Source organism: Oenanthe melanoleuca, chromosome 4, assembly GCF_029582105.1.
Source record: "Oenanthe melanoleuca isolate GR-GAL-2019-014 chromosome 4, OMel1.0, whole genome shotgun sequence".
In the NCBI taxonomy this organism is placed as follows: domain Eukaryota; kingdom Metazoa; phylum Chordata; class Aves; order Passeriformes; family Muscicapidae; genus Oenanthe; species Oenanthe melanoleuca.
The window spans coordinates 57,950,859-57,972,090 of record NC_079337.1 but is presented as its reverse complement, the minus strand read 5'-3'; the positions used below and the strand labels follow the sequence as shown (position 1 = coordinate 57,972,090).

Here is a 21,232-nt window from a genome sequence, read left to right as displayed (position 1 = left end):
GAAGCTGGGCTGTCCACCCCCCCAGTGACGTGCTGGGGCTGGTCTGTCTGCATCCACTGGGAGGGCAGCACTCCATGTTTGCACTGGCAGAGAAACAGAGGCAGTATTTACCCTTTAAAGGGCTCTTCTGCCTTTGCCCTCTTCTGCCCCTGACCACATCTGTTCCTGAAGCTGTTCCTGCCTAGCAGCCACTGATGTCTAAGGTGTACACTGAACTCCTCAAAGCAGAGAAATGTTGAGGGATAGAAAATACTTGAATATATTAAGTATTTCAAATATTACTGTTCATCCATCTATTCTAAAAAATCAACATCTCTAGATGTTGTTATTGCCAAAATTGAGCATTTAAGGCATTGCCATTACAGTTTACAGAGCAGGTATAGGATTATCTAGACTGATAATTTTGGAAATGGAAAATAGCATTATCTCTGCTTGTTCATCAGCCGGATGGATGTGGAAAAGCACTGGAAAAGAAAGAGCTTAATCACAAGCTTAGCAGAAAGCTGGTAATGAGTTAAAATGATTAACATCCTCTTTGCTTTAATGTTACATTAGCAAGAGACCTCAAAAAAGCTTCATCTCTTTCTATTAACCTTCAATTTCTGGATGAGTGGATGGCTTCCTTCTATCCCTATTACATTTGAATTATTTTTTCCCTGGGATTAAATCCCATTCTGATGGCCCAAAGGAAGATTGTGTTGTCAGGCAATTAATGAATGATATAATTTTACCTCATTGTTCTTCTAAAGGTTGAATGTGTTAAAGGATGCAGACTGACACCTACATGCCACTGATACTGAGTACAATAATTTCATGTGGAGAGAAGTCTTATGCTTTTGAAGGAACAGCAGCATTTATAGCTGAGTCCATTGCTGGTGGTGGTAGCTAAGGGCAATGCACCACTTACTGTGTCATGAGTATGACTTTTCATTTTCCTTTAGGAGTGGATTCAATTTTTAAATTTTGTGTAAAATTCTGTCAAATCAGAACATAAGGATTACAGTATTTCTTCCCTATAGATTCTTCAGCAAACTGGCCTGTTTCTATAGGCTATACAGAAGAGTGATATAAAATCTTAGTTTCAATATGTGAGTTGATGTATTAGGAATAAATGTTGTGTAAATATACTGTGCTCTTCTCATAGCTGATTCTCTGCTATTTCAGTTGCATTTAGGTTGTGCCCTTGGCTTATTAAGTCTTAGTTCAGGAAAGCTTTAGTGTGTGTAATTAAAAGTACTCTAAGTGAACCACAAAGCCAAACATAATATATATGATTTTTTTTTAAATCCACAGATTTTGCCATTGTAAAACTGCCCTCAAATACTGATTTTTTTACTGCATTTTAGAGTAAGATTGGTATACTGTGTCTTTCCTTCAGATCAACTCAATTAATGATGTAAGACTAACTGCTGTAATGTCACTGGATTTCATATTACATATCTTACATCTTCTTTCTTTTCTTTTTTCCTCATTTTCTTTTGATCTTATGTTATAGTTTTTGTTCCTTTTTTTGTTTTTTTCACTAGCATTCATTCTGTGGCCTTGATGACACAACTGAGCCGAGACATGTGGTTGGTATTCTTTATATTTCTTTGTACGCCATTTTTTACTCCTATATTGTGCCATGTTTTGGGGATTGTTTTTAAGACCCTGAAACCATGAGGAAGGGCATGCTGGTTTTACCTGCACAGAGAGGAAGAGTCATCTACAAAGTCCAACTTGGATACTTTCCTTACTAGATTTCTGCAGAAAATCACTGGGTTTTCAATGAGCAGTGATTTTATATTCAAAGATACTAACTGCCATAACTGCAGTGAGTGTTTTCCATTCTTACAGAGCCAGGTATATTTTGTCTGAAATTAATTACAGTTAATTGCTGTAGGTTCCTGCCTTCTGTCATGCTGGATGGACAGGTGGCAAACAATGTTTGGCTTAAGTTTGGCTTTCTAAGAAGCACTGTGAGCATAACCACCCATGCAAAATAAGGCGTTAATTTTACTTCCTCCAGATACTTGAGGCCATGAAATAACTTAGGAAATAATAACAAATTTACTCTTTTTTGAGGCGTTTTGAAGGTTGCAATGTGAATGACGCAACATGGAAAGGGTGAGGATAAAAAACTTCTGTTCCTCTCCCTTGAGACATTGCCATCATTCTCACTGTCCTTTCACAGTGTCCTGATCCTTTCAGCTCAGTGCCAAAGGCAGTGAATTTCTTCAGCTGTAGCAGGAGCCCTAGTGCCAGTACTCACCTCTCACAGACAGCAAGAGGGAAATGTAATTTAGAAAATCAGTCCTAGTCCTCTTCCCTGGAGCAATGCAGGTTCCAACTGCCTTTCAGAAGGATGGTAACTCAACAGCCTAACTGCTTCAGTATTAAACCATGCTTTAAAGCTATTGAATATTACACAGTATTTGTATTGTTACTGTTGTTGGGTTTGGGGGTTTTTTGGTTGTTTTTAACCCAATAATACACAATGGTTTTGCCTTTACAAAATTTCCAAGCTTTTTCTTCTTTGTAATGTGTGGTGAATTATCTTCAAGAAATCTCCTTATAGTGGGAGTTTAATCAACATCTTTGAAACCACTATCAGTACTGTGTGATGAAAAAGAATTATGACAATAGTTACCCCAAGCCCCTATTATTATCATGAAACAATATTCAAAGCATAAAACAATGTTTTCTTCTGTCCATATATCAAGTACTTTTGAGAAATCAGACCTGTATTATTATGGGCTCTTTCTAGGATTTACTCAGGTCCAGCATATTCAGTTATCATCTTTCTGTTGATACTGTTTGTAACTTGCTTTGGGTTTTCATTACAAGCATTACTGCTTAGGCTTTTTATTTTTTAATAAAATGGTAGCAGATGCAGATGGGTGGAATGTAATTCTCAGGTATTATTGTTTTCTTAAAAGTGCAGGAACTTTCTTTTCATTATTATATACTGAAAAGTAGTTGAAATTGAACAATAATTTTCAATAATTTCAGGATTTATTCTGAAATTTTCTTTATTTTGCAAAAAAATGAGCATAATCTTATTGAGAAGTGTTTGAAAGAAGGTGAAACCTTGTGGTAAACTATTCACCTTTCCACAGTTTGAAGTGAATTTCTGGATGAGATCAGATAAGACAGATGCTATTTTGGTTAAGATAAGTTTGAAAGAGTAATGCTAAAAGAGTCACCAAACTATTGTCTTTGGAATTTCATCCAAGTTTTTTATACCAGTCCCAGTTAGAGGTGCTAACATTTGGATGAATATATTTGTTTTTAAATATATTGAAAGATATACTGGCCAAGTCTAGAGTCTAGAACAATGAAATCACCAGCATTTTTAAAATTCTGTTCAAAATATTTTGACATACTATGCATTCAAGGGATCTATAGGTTTCCATGCTGATATTACCTTACAGTATTCTGGCTTCCCCTTGGATTAAAAGAGAAAAAAAAAAATTAAAAGAAATTGCAAATGTTAATAGTCTCCAGAAACTGCAGTGTGCTGATATAATGTGCCACTCTTCCTGTTAGCAGTAAGTACTTAAGTAATTAAATTCAAGCTTGGTGACAAGCATTTTGAGGAGATAACATAGGAGTAATGACTGTGTAGCCACATAACTACTCAGCTTTTGACATTTCTAGGAGTGCAGATCACATTGTGGTGCTGGTGTGAAGGGCAATTTCCTTTAATTCATCTTGCCAGAGGTGAATCTGTCTCTGATTAATCCAAGACTGGAAAGCTAATTTTATGATACTTATTTATAGTTGGAGTTTTCAACAATTTTAACTATTTCAAGGCCAAACCAGGTGATTTACTGGTAGTAATTTTGGGTTTGGTTATTCTGAAGGTAATATAAAGCATAGAGAAAGGCACTGTGCAGTTTGTGAATTCAGGATTTGATACCAACACTTATTTCTAAAGTAATGTTTTTTATCTAAAGCTCAGCAGACTTTTTCTTTTCTTTGTTGTTTTTGTTTTCTGTTTTGGTTTTTGTTTTGTTTACAGGCTACGAAAAGAACCTATGGAGTGAAAAGCTGAGTCCACGTGCAAAAATACAGAAAATATTTATTAAGCAGCTTTAAATTGGTGCATATTTTCATAAAGCAGTTTGCATAATACTTGAAGCTGCAAAATATTTGAACTTAAAATTAGAGATTTTTTTAAAGATATGGCTTCAAGCTGGGATGATTTCACAATCAAATAAGGACCAGCACATCATAAATACTGAAAAAAAATATAAAAAGAACTTTACACTCTTACACCAACCAAACAGCAGAAAAAATACAAGTGCAATTAGTGGCTGCTATGTGAACTGGTATCTACCAAATGGTTTTCTTACAGTACTGAGATTTTTGTCTCCATACTGCATGCTTTCAACAAATGTGGTTTGCATTTCACCCAAGAAACACAGGATCTCCTTTTTTAATATCTCTATTAAAAAAGCTAAGTGTTTGACATTAAGTTGTCTATAGTAAATAGCTGACAGGAAGCAAACTGTTCAAAGCTGGAAACAAATAAATATTTGCAACCCTGCAGTGGTAAAATTAATATTAAATTCCTAAGTTGGAAATCCACAGGTACAGTAAGGAGGGGTTTTGGAGAAAGGCAAGATGGTAGATTGAAGTATGAAAACCTTAAAGTGGGTGAGAACTGTGTGGGAAATATGATTCTTTGAATGTCTCTTGAAAAGTAAGGCAATGTCTTGTAAAGACAGCACTGGGAAAATGACAGATTCCAGGGTGGCCTGAGAGGTCAGGAAAAGAGAATGCATGATGTGCTGTGCTCAGTTATCTCTTCAAGAAGAAAGAAGGACTTGGAGAAATGGGCATGTAGATAAATGTGATAAGCAGAGAAGCAGTTGAACATGAATATTTGGAAATCCTGGAATCCTCTCAGGTGAAATAAAAAAACGTCATCATTAGCTACCAGGAAGCAAAAATGGCATAACCTCAACCAGCAGAGGTAGATAAACAGTCAATGACCACCTGAACTGCAAGAAAAATTTGGGGTGAAGCACACACAAAAAATGGAAGTTGCAAAGACCTTTTTAAGAAAATGGTTAGAAAATGAAAAAATATTACTCTTTCAAAGAGGGAGAAGCAAATCAATGTTTCAGAACTGGAAAGGCAATATGAAGAAATAGATAATTTTAATTATTTCTGAAATGTTGAGGCAAGATGAAAACATTAAGAGCACGATATTAGATAGAAGATAACTTTCTCGTCCCTCACATTTTCTTGAAAATCATATTTGTGTAGAAAGTCACAGAGCAACAAGTCTACTTCCATGGACACACTGAACTGGAACATGAATTTGCTGGTTACAATAATACATCACATGAAGTGGAAATTATGATTGACAAAAATAACATAAGGCAATGAACGACTAAGGAAGGACAGGGAAAGCTGTTGAAGGTGCAGGAATCAGCCTCAGAAGCAGCCTGTTTTCTCAGATAATTATCAGGCTTTGAAGAGAAGTACTCTGCACAAAGAATCACTGGATAAGAGCATTTACCTGCAGAAGGAGCTGAGGCACTCCACAAGATTAATTCAGTCACATGAAGCAAACTGTGGCTGATGTCAGGGTCAGAATAACCCTGGTAAGAAGCACAATTTACCTTGGAAACAAGGATCATGCAAAAGTCTGGAACCTCGATCCCCAAAAGAATGTGTTGCTCACAATATATTGTTCAAAAGGAACAAGCATTTAGAGAATGTGTTTCCAAATAGAAAATTTTCGTGTTTTAGTTAAGGCTTTTAGCAGTGTGATGACAGAATGTGGAAAAATAAGGTCTTCACTGGAAGAGAGAGTTCTGGCATCACTCAAAAAGCAAAGGACCACAACAGGAGGTAAATAGGGCTTGAGATAATCAGACCTGCTGCCAATGAAGGAGCAAGGATTCACTTGGCAAAGAAATGCTTCTCATGGACACAGATTTGCTCATCACTATTTTGAATATGGAACTACAAGCACAAACATGGGATGGTCAGAGCATGCTGCACGGACAGGAACGGGTCTTCTTACAAAGCAGAGAAGGTATGAGCAGTTTCACTTCCTTATTTTGTTATGTGCTTTGTTATCACATTGTAATTTGCATGGGACAGTTTTCTCAAGAAAACTGGCTGGTTGGGCTGACATTTTCCATTGTGTTTATGATTGGTTTTTTCCTGCTCTGAGCTAGCAGGATTTGTACTTTAGGAAAACAGATCATTACAGTCTTACTATCTGTTGTATATTGGTATTTACTGTAGAGGTGGGAATGGGTACAGTGTGTTAACAGGCTGTTTGGGCTTTCTTTGGAATAGGCTGTCCAGGGAGCTGGTTATATCACCATCCCTGGAAATGTTCAGAGGTTTGGGTGTGGCACTTGGGGACATGGTTTAATGCTGGACTTGGCAGTGCTGGGTTAGTGGTTGGTCTTGGTGGTTTTAGAGGTCTTTTCCAACCTTAGTGATTCTATTATTCTGTGATTCAGTGAATACAAGATGGACTGAATCACAGAATTTGGGCCTGATTTTCCCTTTCAGGGACACAGCTTTCAAATCACCTGTCCCAGCTGTATAAATGACGAAGGAAACTGTAAATTTCTCATTGCTTGTGTCTGTTGTAACAGCTTTCCTTGTTTCATGCTACAGTTGCAAATGATATTAATTTGGCTTCCATTGTAAATTATTAATGAGAAAAGTAACAACACTCACCATTATTTTATATGCCTCTTGCAGTGCTGGTCAGAGATAACCATTGTCACAGAACAGGGTGTCTATTCTATTTACAAATAACAAGTACAGACAAAATACTAATGTCTCAAGGAACTCTAAATTGAAGATACTGTTCCATTTGGGAAATTATACTATCCAGGGGACAGCCATAATTGTGTTAACATGTCTCAGAGATGCATGGTCTCTGAGAAGGGACTCGACTTGGTATCACAAAGAGATGTGAACTTTATTGTCCACATAGATTTATTCTTTGATGTGTATCCACACTTGAACCTTTAAGTATCATCTTAAGGGGCTGAGGAGTGGCTGAATCATTTCAGTTCTAGGACCTTGTGTGGCTGACATAAGTCCAGTGAGTTGATACAATTTACCAAAATTTTACCACCTTATATAATTGTCTGAACCTGTGAATAGCACAGAACAAAACATCAAAATGAGGTGATAAGAGAACTGTTTTTTTATTCTTTTGCACTGATTTTGTGCCATTTTCTACTCCTCAGTATGAAAAAAAAAATACTTTTATCTTATTTGCACTGTAGATTCAGTATATACCTACCAAAAAAAAAAAGCCCCAAAAAGGAATTGCATTATTTCCTTGATAATAAATCCAAACTCTGTGGCTGAATTCCAGTTACAGATCCAATTCCAAATTAACAAAAATGTAGCAAAATCAAAGGCATTTCACAGGTGCCAGCTGCTTGAGGTCTAACCCAGCTGACAGCCAGGCACTGTGCAGCCACTCCCTCACTCCCTCCACACCCTGCCTCCAGCAGTGGTGAGGAGAATCAAAAAGAACAGGTAGATCTTCTGTGTTGAGAAACAGTTTAATAATTGAGACAAAATATTACAATAATCATATGCTAATAATTGTAATTTTAAGGAGAGAGAGAGAGAATTTTTCAAGCAAATGTGCTTTGCACTACAGTTTCCACCATCTGCTGAGCAATGGCCAGCCAGTTCCTGAGCAGTGCTCAGTCCCTTTCTGGTTAATTCCCTTCATTTTATATAGTGAACATGAAGCTTGTAGTGTGGAATATCCCTTTGGGCAGTTTGGATCAGCTGTCCCAGCTGTGCTTCTTGCTTTGTGCAGCTCCTCACTGGCAGACATGAGCTGCTGAAGAGTCCTTGGTGTGGGGTGAGCACAACTGGGCAACAGCCAGAACATCAGAGCGTTATCATCATTCTCATCCTAAATCCAAAACACAGTGCAGTGCCAGCTTCTAAGGAGAGAATTATCTCTGTCCCAGCAGAAACCAGGACAAAGTTATAGGACTGTACTTACTGAACTGAGTTCCTGAAGAATTTTTAGATCTATGACTAAAAGAGGCAAAAGAACCAACCTTAGCTTGCCTTCTCAAACCCAAATTTGAAAAATTCCTTTCAGCTATGGTTCCATGACCTGTCAGAGGTGAAGCAGATACAAATAAAATAGTGCATGCAGAATTCCAATATATCAATTAAATAAACAGAATGTTTTCTCTGAAATAATTATAGAATGCCTTTTGAATGTGACCTTTCTTTAGTCTTCTGTCTTGAAACAATAATAATGTAATACATTTATCCAAAATAAACACACTCAGTTTTATGAACTCTCATGTTTAGTAGAAAATTACTCTCTTTTCAAAACTTTCATGCCTAATTCCTTTAATAATTAGTCTAATGAATCTTTTATGGGGATCTCATGTTGTGAACGGCAACTCCCTTCCTACATGCTAATGGGGCTAATGAAATGAGACTTTCTCATACATAATAAATGTGTTCAGAATCAAGAAGGGCTGTTCATTTGATCATCAGAGGCTTAGACTCTGTTACTGAATGCTTAGACTGTAGTACATTGAGAACCTAATTTAGGCTTTTTTTCATCATGGATCCTTCATCTGAAAGAGAACAAGAATTTTGTTACTGTATTAAAATGCCCAGTAACGAAGGGTTTGCTATCCTGAATTTCAGTGTTAAAATTGGTACTTCTTGGGTTTTCCAGGAGTTAGAAGATGCAGGCACACCTGATGAAAAAGTAAACAGTGCTGGAGAAGAGAATTTGAACCTCAGAATAAAAGAGCTGGAAAAGTCAGAGCAAAAACTGAAAGGTGTTCTAGAGGACTACGTGGAGTCAGATTCCATCCTAAGAAATAGGTAAATGAAAGAGGGGTTTGCATCAAACTTTATTGTTATGTGACAAATGTATTCTTCACTTTGCCCTGTGTTCTGGTTGTCAAATGATGCATACAGAACCAGCAAAAAGACTTTCTGTGTTTTTAGAGTGTTGGAGAAGATGCATGTGAGTTTTGTATAGCTGTCAGAATAAAAACAAAATAATAATTTTTTTAAGAATTATTATTTAAGTAAAATTTACAGCATGTTCTAAGATATTGTTGCAAATAACCAGGCAGCTTTCTCAGGATGTTTTATTCTTAAATATTCATATGGTGTAAATTCTGTTTGCAAAGTATATTCTTTTCCTTTCAAAATAAGAGTTAATTTGGAATTTCATGTCATAATAAACGTTCCTTGTTTCCAAAAGCTTCATGTAATTTAGTGTGTTAATGCTAATCATTACAGTAGATGAAGGTGCCATTAGGCATTAATTATACATTTGACTAGAATAATAAGGATTTGATAGTCAGCAACAGCACTAAAGAATATCAGTTGAAAAGGATAGGAAATGTAAATGGCATTAAAACACTTAGTTCTATAATTTTAAATTTTTTGATGAATGCTTTGAATTCATCAAGGAATTTTGTTAGAAATATTTTAATAATGGGCTTTTTTCAAAATAGTTATTAATTTTAAAAAATATTTTCATATCACACTTCATAATTTTATACTATCATTTGACTAGGCAAAGCAAGTCTCTATTTTTTCAAAATTCATCTTTGCTGACAAAGGCAATACAATTATGCTCTTTAGGTTTTTTTACCCACTGAAGGTATGTTTCAAGTAAGATATTTTCACTTTAGCCTCTAAAATATAGGTACTTGTAAGTTGCCCATAATGTTCATTTTGAAGGGAAGCATTTACTGTCGTAAAAATTGAATTCACTGACTGGGAACCTACCATAATCCTATGATCAGGTACATGCAGAGACTGAAGTGTTGTGTTGTCTTTATGGTGAGTTGCTACTTCATACAGCGTGCCAAACTCCATTGAACAAAAATCTTGTATATGTGTTTACTTATGGTAGTCTTATTAAGTCAGCAGAAAGATGTTATCTTTAACAATTTTGACACTCTCCAGCATAATGTGCAAACCCCAGTAGACTTGTTAAGGATCAAGTGTTTGTTGTATTAGTGATCAAAAATTTGTTACTATTTTATTTTTGGGAGACAAATACAAAAATAAAGATAAACTGATGCATTGCTTGTGACTGCTTATCCATCTGGCACTGTACTATGGCATTTACTTAGCAAAAATGTTCCTCCTTGCTATCACAGGATGAAAGAGCTGGAGCTGTCACACAAAACACTTCTTGTGATGATTGATCAACTTTATGTGAAGCTGGACCAGGTTGAAAATGCCAATGTGCGCATTAAAGGGAAACTGCGAGATATTCAGGAGGACCTGATCAGCTTGGTGAGGGGATATTTTTGCAAATGACCTAGTTTATTTCCTCTTTGTGCTAGCAGTTTATAAGTCAAACTCATCTCCAGTGACCTCTGTTTTTAAGCAATAAAAGGTCTCAGCCTTTCTCTTTTTCTACAACCAAAGAAATCAGAAAGAAGAATTTTTGGAATTTTTTTCCTCCCAGCTGTCTATCTCTTTGTTGTTTTTGACAGCACTGCTGTTACTTCTTTCATTCAGGCCCTTCATCAAATTTATGTTCCCCCTTACTTTCTTGCTAGGACCCACTCACTGTACTCCTTCTTAGGTCAGACTTTATCTTTCTAGCCCCATACAATAAGCATTTTGCTCATTTGATGGATTCATGAAAATGGAGAAGGAATGAAAGCTTTTCAGGAACACTCTTCAGTGAAACAATGTCTTTCAATTCTGTTTATCATAAGACACACTTTCAAATTCTCAATATTTTAGGCCAAAGTTGAATACCCTAACAGAAAACTAGTACTGTGTGGCAAGACTCACAAGAATGAAGAACAGTCTCTGCATTTGCACTTAAAAGTGAAATGTATTTTTCAAGACTCGGGAAGCTTAGACATATATTCCCATCAAGAGTTAACAAAACAAAATATTAGCTCACATCTACCTGACTTTTCAGCCTAGTGTTCCTTCTGACCAGTCCTTGCCAGTGAATACTTCAGACAGGAAAGTACTGACGATCAAATGACTGATCTAAAGAAGTCCTTGAAAAAACCAAAGTCATTCCTTCATGTCTCTGTGCCTTCAGTCTTGCTTCAAAGTTGCTGCAATGTCCCTGTGATACTGGTGGCTCTTACTCTGCTCAAAGCAAGGGCAGTGTGGGACTCATCTCTTCTGCCTTTCACTGGCATCTTTCACCTCTAAGTCTCTGTGTTCAAACACAGTGTAGTGCAAAGGAAAATACCAAAGCATTTCTCAAACTGTTTCAAAAGGCATCTGTTCCTTTCTCCTTTTTCAGGAGTCTTATCAGAGGAGCTGACAGATGACAGGTATGGTGAAGAGCAAAGGGAAAAATGCTGGGCTCTGGAAAGTGTGTGTCCTGTTTTCTGTAACAGAACCACCTTCTCTACCTGTAACACCCCAGTGCTACAATACTGTCAGTGTTAAGGATCTGTTACTGTATAAATCAGAGCTGGATATATGAATTACAGTTCTAAGGTTTATTTTGATTTGATATATACCGTAGAACATGCAAAAATATGTTTAAAATGTTCCGGTATGCCATATAGTAGCAGATGTGAAAGAGTTTGTTTTGTTTGTTTCCTACTGATATGTTTTGGTGATGGCTAAAATGACAAAACAGGTTATTTTTGCTCTAAGTGCAGTATTTTACTGGCTTTTTAAAAAAAAATCTAGTTATGTACTTCCTGAGATTTCAGAAAACAAGAGCATAATTATCACTAAACGAAGAAAAAGTATAAGGGAACAAGAGCTTTAATATTAAGATATTAACTGTACATCTCACTGAAACGATAGGTTGAAAACCAAAAGAAGTCAGAGAAGAAGCACAAGGAGAAATTGCATTGGCTTCAGGAGCAGCTGAAGACAAAAGAGGATGAAATAAAAAGCCAGTCAGAATATTTTGAGCACTACAAACAAAGGCAGAGACAACAGACAGCAGTACTGAGGAAAAGGGACTATTACCTTCAGGGTGAGGTATCTAGGCTGGAAAAGCAAGTCCTAGATCTTAATGCCCATATTGCTCTTTTGACATCCAAGTTAGAAGAGGGAGTGGTGCAGCATCTCCAGCAGAAGCTGCAGTCAGTGTGCAGTGGGACTCAGGGCTGTAAATATTCTGGCATGGAAGAAATGGAATGGAAGACTTGTATTGAAAATGTGGAACATGATGTGAAAAGCCACCTCAAGGCATTTCAGCAAAACCTGAAGCTCTTGAGGGAAAAAGAAGAGGACACTAGAAGAGAACAGGCAGACCTGCTGACTGAACTACAGTGCTCTCAGAACACTGAAGACTTTCTCAGAACAAAATTGGAAGAATCTCACCATCGTGTCTATAGTTTAAAGTTATCTGAAATCAAACTACAGGAAAAAGTGGAAGAGCTTTTAGATGAAAACAGAACTTTAAAAGATCAAGGTACTGTGAAATTGAAAAAGAAGAAAGAAAAAGACTCAGAACTTACAAGATTTGTTGATGGGGACAATAGTCTTAACCTGGTAAGTCAACCAGTAAGTAAAAATAATGCAAAATGTAGTTCATTTTTATCTTTGTATCACCCTGGATTACATCTGTCATTAGAGGTACAGTCAAGATGCAATTGTGAGGCTTTATCCTGCCTGATTTTTTTTTTCCTATTATTGTTTATTCTTTAGTACTTCCAGTGTCTCTTTCACACTCAGTAGAATCAGTGGTGGGAGCTTCATTGAATCAGAGCTTTTGTTAGGTGCACATTGGGGACACTCAACAAACCTTTCTTCCTTAACACCTTTGGAGTGATGTGCTCACAGCAAAATGTCTCAGCTGGCACTAAAAGTAGAGTGCAGAAGAACTTCTGAGACCTGCCTTGTGGACAGCATTCAGTGGAGGAGGACATATGGTTGGATGAGTTTTTGCATGCTATTCATGCCCAAATGCTGGAGCAAATGTGCTCTTGACAATAAATCTTGTCTATGAGATTTTCTGGATAATGGTAAACGAGGGAAGATGGATGTGACATTCATGACCAGGAGCGAGCTGAGATAGTCAATGGTTTGTGGCTCTGTAGCATTGTGATATGCCCTGAATACACTGAATAGGACTTGTTTGCTTCAAGCACTTCAGCACTGCATGGGAAAGCTCTGCTCATGCTGGAATATGGCATTCAGCTTCTGCCAATTCATTTTGCTGACAAGGAACAATTCTTTTCACAGAATGAATTCAAACAAAGTTTTATTCTTCATGCACTGAGGTGCAGTGTATTTTTATTCTGAGGCTTTATTTAAAGTAAGATCAGCTATGCCTCTCACTCATTTAGATTGTGACCTGATATTCCAAGAACTCTCCTGATTTTAACTGCAGTTAACCAAGAGGTAATGGGCATGAACAAACCCTTTCGTATTGGAGGTCAATCAGACTGTGACTACTTCCAGAACTGGCAGAAGCCATAGAGGATCTTGTATCCATAAAGCTAGAGGAAATATAGGCAATTTTTTAACCTGGTAGTTGAATGCGCTTTTGCAAGCCTGGTAATTTTATCCCATTAGTGTTTCTACAGTCCCAAAGCAGTGAGTTCCAGGAGGTTGTCTCTGTGAAAGAGTGGTGAGATCATCCTGCAGTAACCAGCAGCATGTGGGTGATCTCTGTGGAGAGCTCAGAAGCTGCACCTCACCCCACAAGTCTCTGTAGCTGCCCCAAGGTGCAGAAAGACCAGCTGCTTACACTGAGCCATTGCTATAGTTGCTTTAACTAGTGCATTCACTTTCCTTTGGGAATAAAGAATATGGTTTAAAAATATTTTGAGATACTTCTTGAGGGACTTGCACTGAGTTGTAAACAGGTATAACAAACAAATGCACTATGAGGGTACTGCACAGCTAAAATCAAGAGGAGTGAGGGTTTTCAGAGCCAGAGAAGTGGTGAAAAGTTACTATTGGCTTGATAAAATTAAGAGCAGGAAAAAAAAAAGAGGTTGAGTCATTTAAAGATGTGAAAGCAAGATTCACAAATGACTAATTGCCTAAGACCAGTCCAAGAAGTCTTCAAGAAACAGGACTCTTTCTATGCTATACTCAAATAAAAGCCTATTTTTTCCTCTACATGAAGTTTTCTAACCATTTATTTTCTAAGTATTAATTTACATTTCTGGTGTCATAGGAGATTAGAGTCTCAGTAACCCAGTCCTTGGTAAAAATGAACAGGCTATAATTTGTGTTTACTCTGCTGCTGAGTGGATAGTGTTGTTTAAATGCTGTGTATAGCATCAGCAGCATCAAATAATGTGCCTTCTGCATTCCTGGTTATCTTTTCCTCTTTTGGTACTACAAGTACCCTTGCATTTTTTTAGTAGAGAATGACTTGAGGTAGCAGGGAAAAAAAATTCAATATCTGTGATAAAAGGAGGAGGGAGACATCTGGTGTCTTTCTGTAAAATTGAAGAAGGTTTTTTCCCCTTATCTGGAGTTTCACCAATGTGTATTAAAATAGAATTTCTCAGTCTCATCACCTCGATCTTGTAGTACTTAAGCCAAAATAGTTACAAGAAAAATCCTATTTGAGCTCATCATACTCCATCAACAGCTATAAAAATGAGAAATTGTGTCCATTACAAGATCCAAATTAGACTGAGCACCAAGAGTTGAGCTGCATCTCATAGTGGAGTGTAATTACATAAATCTTGTAGAAAATTTGAATTTCCAAACTCAGTATCAACATCCTGTCTGCAATATTCCAGTATATGCCTGAATGAGAAATGAACATACACCAAAAAAGCACCTTGTTATATGTGGCAGTGTATCAATTTCTAGATGTGAGCGTTAGGGGGTCTGTTGAAGATGAAGGAAAAGTGTGAAGAAACAAAGTGATGCATCTTTCTGCAGCTTTCACATGACAGCTGAGGTCTTCATTTCTCAGTGTGATTTTCTGCCCCCTGAGCATTGTATCTTATACATCATTTTGTGTAACTTTCTTTTGACAGTACCCACATATCAAGCAACAGTTGATATCTGTAAAGAAATAAATGGAAAGGTGCAGGAAAGGAATGGTTGTGTTTCAAGGAATTGGCATTAGTTTCAAACAGGTTGCCCAGAGAGGTTGTGGATTCCTGACCTCTGGGGATGTTATTTCCAATGTGTGACTGGGGCCTGAGCAACCTGGTCTAGTGTTAGGTGTCCCTACTCATGGCAGGGGAGTTGAAACTAGATGACCTTTAAGGTACCTTTCAACCCAAACCATTCTATTAGTCGATATTACTGAGAAAATGGAAGAAATCTTGGAAGTGTTGTGGTTTTCACTTAAGTTGTGCCTCCCAGTCAAGATCTTTTAATAGAGCACAGCAATGAGGCAGCTGACTTGGGCTGAAATAAAAATTATTCTCACTGGTGATCTTGTGGAAAATCAGCAGCCTTTTCTGACTCACTTGAAACTGAAGACTTGGAAGTCGTTGCCTTTCCCATCCATATGTAATTTTAAAATTGCAGCTCAGTGCAAAGGGACCAGGTTTATTTTCTGCTGGTGTTTGATGCTGAGCAGTGCAGGAAGACAAAAGTTCCTGTGTTGACTCAGTTTCTGTGGTGTAGCTGTTTTGGTTACCATCTCAGTGATGTGTTTTGTTGAGACAATCAAATCTGATTCCTCTGTTCACTGAAAATGAGCACAGTGCATGTGCAATGTGATCTGCTGTTATCGAGCAGTAGGGGTATCTGCTTTGCATCAGGAAGTGTCAAAATTTTCAAATTCAATCAGGGACTCAAGATAAATGTCAAGAACAGAATATGAAATTTACAATTAAATTATCAATGAAAAAAAACAAAATTTTATTCAGAATGATTATTCCACTTTGAGTTCTTCCAACCTAGGAACAATTGTCTTTGTAGCTGGACACTTAACTATTAGTCTTATTCCTCTACTGGAATTTCTTTTATCTTTGATGACGACCATATAATTTAGTCACTGTTCCACCTGTGATATGATATTACATGCTTATGACTCAGATTTTCTTCCTTAATGCTTTGTAAAGTGTGAAGGGAAAACTAGAGGAAAGTTTACAGTATTTACTGGAAAAAGTTGAAATAAGAAAATTATATGAAACAATAGCAGTTCCAATGAAATAATGGGTCTTTTGAATGTAAAATAGCAAAGAAAATTTATATGCCTGCTTTTCATATTAGAAATACCATATATATGTATATAATCTGTGAGGTTTTTTCCTTCTCCTCCCCCTTTTCCCATTAAGAATGGAGATCCAGTTCAGGATGAAGTTCAGAATCTGAAATGGAGAGCAGTCTTGGATTCACTCAGAAGCAGAGCTACTCAAACTCCAGTTGTGCTGCTACATGATAAAGAGTCTGGTATGCAAAGAAATCTTGAGTTTTTGCTTTCATTTCTGTGCCATTAAAGTGAAGATGATTTCATTCATGGGGTGTGTATGACTTAGAAGGTGTAAGCAAGCCCTTTGAAAATCCTCTAATCTGTAAACTGTATGTGGAGAAGGTGAAATGATAACTGTTAAACACTATTCAGATATGAGCTTTCACAAGAAATCTTAGAACTTCCAAGAAACTACAGAGGTGAGGGGGTACTTTGTATGTCCTGGATGAAGTATATAGTATTTGGGAATGCCATACAGTAGACAGATTTGCTCTTCAGACCAAACAACATGAAAGCTCTTTTCTTGGCAGATTATATCAGGTAAATTCTTCCAACATAAAATTAATGGGAATTTTATAGCACATTTCAGTGTACATAAATGCAGACCTGCACTGAGTAATTTTATCTTGTAAGTTTAATCCATAAATTTTCACCTGCCCAATGTAATGAACTGTATTTTCCATTTCTAAATGCTTTGGGAACTGGAAGCTGTGAACCCCAAATACACCTTGTTTTAGACCTCAATATTTATGGTTTTTTTATGAAGCTCATTTTTGTGTTTAACATCATGCTTGAATCTCTGTCAGGGATGATGTATGGTGTTGGTAGAGAAGGTAATTTTGAGCATACTCTCACTGAAAAACTTTTCTATTCAAAACATCTGCTTGGATGGTTTTGGGTTTGTTTTTTGTGTAACTGTCTGGGAGTGACATTACATTTGTCAAGTGCTTTACCATAACAGAAACATCAACCTGTAGTTGTGATGGACTAAAGCAGATGGAGGAGCTACCAGAAGAACTTGTGCCAGTTTTGGAATGCAGTTCTAGGGCTGTTGCAAAAGTTGCTGGTCTAGCTGAGACTGAGCAGGTGAGAAGAAAAGTTACTGCTGTTCTTGCTATCTTTGTGCACAGGGAGCATGTGAAATTGGAGAGAAAGTGAAGACTTGGTGCATTTTAAGGTGAATATAAAAGTAGCTTTAAATCATAGCTGTTACAGATACTTTGCAAGGTGAGTACAGATGTGTTTTAAGAAAATGATTGACTTACTCATACCTAATTTGTAACATTACTCTCGTTGCAAGTCTTTAAATAATTTGAAAACCCTTTGTATGGAAATATTTTTTCCTTATCAATCTGTAATCAAGTATTTTTGTGGATGAAGGAAAAAAAAAATTAGTAATGTACTTTAGCATATATTTTTCAGTTCAAAACATTTCTCATTTGTTATCACCAGGTCACCCTTGGACCACAGAGGGCAAATACTCTAGAGAATAGTTTCACCTTGCTTGCGTGTATCCCAAGTCATGCAGCAGGACTGCTTCCCCCTTATCCTCAGAAGTTACCCAGTGATGAGACAAGTAAGGAGACCAAAGATGAAGAAACCTTTTCTCTCTTGAAGGAACATGCTATAACTCTACCAGTGAAGACATTCCCTGCTTCTGTGGTTGAAATCTTAATGAGAAAGAACCTCCAACTGATCTTGTTTGAACCTGGAAGATGCCACATAACAGATTTCACCACTGAGAAGAAAGTGAAGAGTTTGAGTTTCTGTGAGACAAATACTGATCTTTGGTCTGATGGTCTATGCATTGTTGCAAAAGGGGGATTTTATGACAGAGCTACTGAACTTCTTCATGGAAAGTTGCCTTCTACTGTGGCTGAAATTTTCACATCTCTGGAAGAATGCAACATGGAAAAACATTGGGCAAACAAGCAAATTCTGCCAGAAAGTGTAAGTGAAAACAAATGTCTGGATAAAGATGTTGATGATGATAAGTATCACCAAAAAATTTTTACAGGGGGAGCTAAAAGAGAAGAAATACAGAATGACAAAGCCCAACAGCTGCAGGTGACCTGTGATCTTGAGGGAAGTTCTAAAGTTTCCTACAAAACTAAATTCTGTCCTGGGAAGCAAGGAGTGGAAGCTGAGGAGAGTCTCCATAGCACGCAGGGTGCCCAAAATTTATCTATTGATTTTAAAGATTTTAAAAAGTGCTTTGGAGGGAGTCCTAAACAAATGGCGAAGAAAAAAAATATTTCTGAAAACTGCATCCCTGATGTGAATAGCAGATGTTATGGAGAGGACATAATTGAAATAGAAGAGAAAGGAAAACAGGCTCAGAAACCAACTCGCCAAACAAGCCCCTCTAGCAATACTGGCCTTAAAAAAAGGAAAGACCAGACCTTGAAACTATGTGAACCAATTGAGAATTTCTCATGTCAAAAAACAGCTCCTAAAAATGTGCAACATGCATACTCTCAGAATTTTTTTCATCAGATGAAGAGAGGTATCCACTAAACTTGTTGTTTCCTCTGTGTAGCGCTTTCAGTTCAGAAAGTGGGCAGAAACACAGATTAAGTGCAGTGGTTTCGGTTCACCAATCTGAGTTTCCCAGCCAAAGCACCAATTTATGTAGTGGGTATAGTGCTGGCCAGATGCCAGTGCACCCACTCGAATTATTTACTCATTTTCTGCTGTGAAATAAGGATTAGGAGAGCAAAGCAGGCTCAAACTTTAAAGATTATAAAGAAAACTTTATTAACAGAACTAAAAGAAAAAAAAAAAAAAAAGAAAATCAGAATAAACCTTTAGAACACTTCTCCTACCCCCACACCCTCACTTCTTTCCCACTAACAAAGTAAAGGGACAAAACTTGGAACTTTCAGTCAGTTTACCACCTCTAGAATAGTCTTTCTTCAGTTCACTTAAGGAGAGGAGTCTCTCTTGCCATGCCATGGGGACTTCTCCACAAGAAACAGTTCTCTCATGGTTTCAGTGTCACAGCAAATCAGCCACCCAGGAAAGGAAAACCCATTTGCAGTGTGAAAGTCCCTCCCATGCCTTTCAGTTTTCCCACAGCTGTGTTGAGAGGCCATGTCAGCTTATGGGGTACAATTTTAAGGATGGACTGTTCTAGCATAAAAGCAAAAGTTTTCTTCATCCATCTCTGGGAAACAAAGGTTTTCTTCTTCTGTTACTGGGGCAAGGTTTCTCATCTCTCTCATCTCTCTCATCTCTCTCTCTGTTCAAGCTACTTCAACATCTGCTCGCTTCAGCACTGGTGCCTCTGTTCGTGGCAGTGGTTAGAATGCTACATGCCCCCCAATGCATTCCAAGAGTTACAGGGAAAAGGAGTCTCATTTATCAAATATATCTTCACCATAGCCTTACTAAAGAATTTTAGCCCAAGACTAAGGCATCTCCTCAATCTCCTCCCATCTAGAATTTGACTCCTTTACTGACCTCATTGTCTCATGTTGTCATCTCTTCATGTCTTCACCCTTTCCTTATCCTGATTCGGGAGAAAATCGGTGTTCACAGATTTGTTTGTGCTCAATTGAACAATTGAGCTTGAAACAGTTTTTATAGAGTTCTGCAGCATTAAGAGGTTGATCTCATCCAATCTCTGCAGTCGAGAATCGCTGAGTCTCTCGCTGCTGACCACGTGCTTCCCGCCAGCACTGTGGGAGCCGCGCTGGATGCCGGCACCACCCCTGCACCTTTCCTTCTTGTGGGGTGCCAGGAAAAGAAACAAAACTGCTGCCACTGTTTTGTTCTTCTGTCTGCAGCATAGCTGGCAAAAAGCAGCTAAGCAAACAAAGTCCAACGCGAGTCATGCCGACATAGCCGCGGCCACACCACACTGCTCCATTTGCACTGATTTTTGGCCACACAGTCCCCGCCACATTGCTGCTCCTGGACCAGGCCAGCAGCAGCCACTCCCAGCACTGGTCCCGGCCGTGTGGTTGATTGTGGTGATGGGATAGTCCTGGTGGCACGGCCCGGGGGCAGCAGAAATCTCACCTGAGCCGTGCCAGCCTGGCCAGTTACCTGTTCAAAGGCCGGGGGCCAAGAGAGATCTCTTCCCAGGCTTTGTTCATTTTTAGATGTGTTTTTCCACAGGGATGTGTTCAGCTCTTTTAAGGGTTTAACTGCTTGTCAGTCTTCAAAGCAAGCCAGCTGATTGGCTCTTCAAAACTAGCCAGCTGATTGGCTCTTCAAAACTAGCTGATTGGCTCATCAAAACTAGCCAGCTGTTTGGCTTTTCAAAACTAGCTGATTGGCTCATCAAAATTAGCCAGCTGATTGGCTCTTCAAAACTAGCTGATTGGCTCTTCAAAATTAGCCAGCTGATTGGCTCTTCAATACAAGCCAGCTGATTGGCTCATCAATACAAGCCAGTTGATTGACTCTTCAAAACTAGCCAGCTGATTGGTTCTTCAATGCAAGCCAGCTGATTGGCTTTTCAAAGCTAGCCAGCTGATTGGCTCATCAAAACAAGCCAGTTGATTGGCTCATTAAAACTAGCCAGCTGATTGGCTTGTCAAAACTAGCCAGCTGATTGCCTCATCAATACAAGCCAGTTGATTGACTCTTCAAAACTAGCCAGCTGATTGGTTCTTCAATGCAAGCCAGCTGATTGGCTTTTCAAAGCTAGCCAGCTGATTGGCTCATCAAAATAAGCCAGCTGATTGGCTTGTCAAAATAAGCCAGCTGATTGGCTTGTCAAAACTAGCCAGCTGATTGGCTCATCAAAACTAGCCAGCTGATTGGCTTGTCAAAACTAGCCAGCTGATTGGCTCATCAAAACAAGCCAGTTGATTGGCTCATTAAAACTAGCCAGCTGATTGGCTCCACCAGGTCCCCATAGGGAGCCGCCGCCCCAACTGAAAACCAGATTCGGTTAAACAACCATGCTCTGGAAGAGGCCTGTGTGCTTAGGCAAGCTATTCCAGACAGAGAACAGTTTTTATGAGTGATTCTGTCACCCTTGGAAGCTGGAAATGAATGTAATGTGAAAATAAGTGTACTGGAAAAATCAGTGGCTGTTTTTCCCTGTGTTGTCAGAGGATATTTCTGCCAGTGCAAGAGAATGAGAATTACTCCAAAAAAGTCTGTATA

The 21,232-nt window shown here is 38.1% G+C and overlaps 2 protein-coding genes across 6 annotated transcripts in view; both read left to right on the top strand.

Moving 5' to 3' along the window:
* Positions 1-4,260, top strand: part of JAKMIP1 (janus kinase and microtubule interacting protein 1) — a 140,511-nt gene extending 136,251 nt beyond the window's left edge. For 3 of the 5 annotated variants that reach the window (XM_056489825.1, XM_056489827.1, XM_056489826.1), the window contains 2 exons: positions 1,527-1,571; positions 4,004-4,130. In XM_056489825.1, coding sequence (XP_056345800.1) covers positions 1,527-1,571; positions 4,004-4,036 — 78 coding nt within the window. In that variant the 3' untranslated portion in view covers positions 4,037-4,130. Of the gene's footprint in view, positions 1-1,526; positions 1,572-4,003 lie in introns of all 5 variants that reach the window. The other 2 variants (XM_056489828.1, XM_056489829.1) reach the window with 2 other exon arrangements.
* Positions 4,261-4,403: 143 nt separating this feature from the next.
* The window catches only part of C4H4orf50 (chromosome 4 C4orf50 homolog), a 37,313-nt gene continuing 20,484 nt past the window's right edge, over positions 4,404-21,232 (top strand). Inside the window, exons 1-7 of the mRNA XM_056489824.1 lie at positions 4,404-6,034; positions 8,699-8,850; positions 10,149-10,287; positions 11,788-12,483; positions 16,197-16,311; positions 17,073-17,197; positions 17,564-18,061. Of these exons, the coding sequence (XP_056345799.1) occupies positions 5,981-6,034; positions 8,699-8,850; positions 10,149-10,287; positions 11,788-12,483; positions 16,197-16,311; positions 17,073-17,197; positions 17,564-18,061 (1,779 nt within the window). The 5' untranslated portion in view covers positions 4,404-5,980. The remainder of the gene's footprint in view (positions 6,035-8,698; positions 8,851-10,148; positions 10,288-11,787; positions 12,484-16,196; positions 16,312-17,072; positions 17,198-17,563; positions 18,062-21,232) is intronic.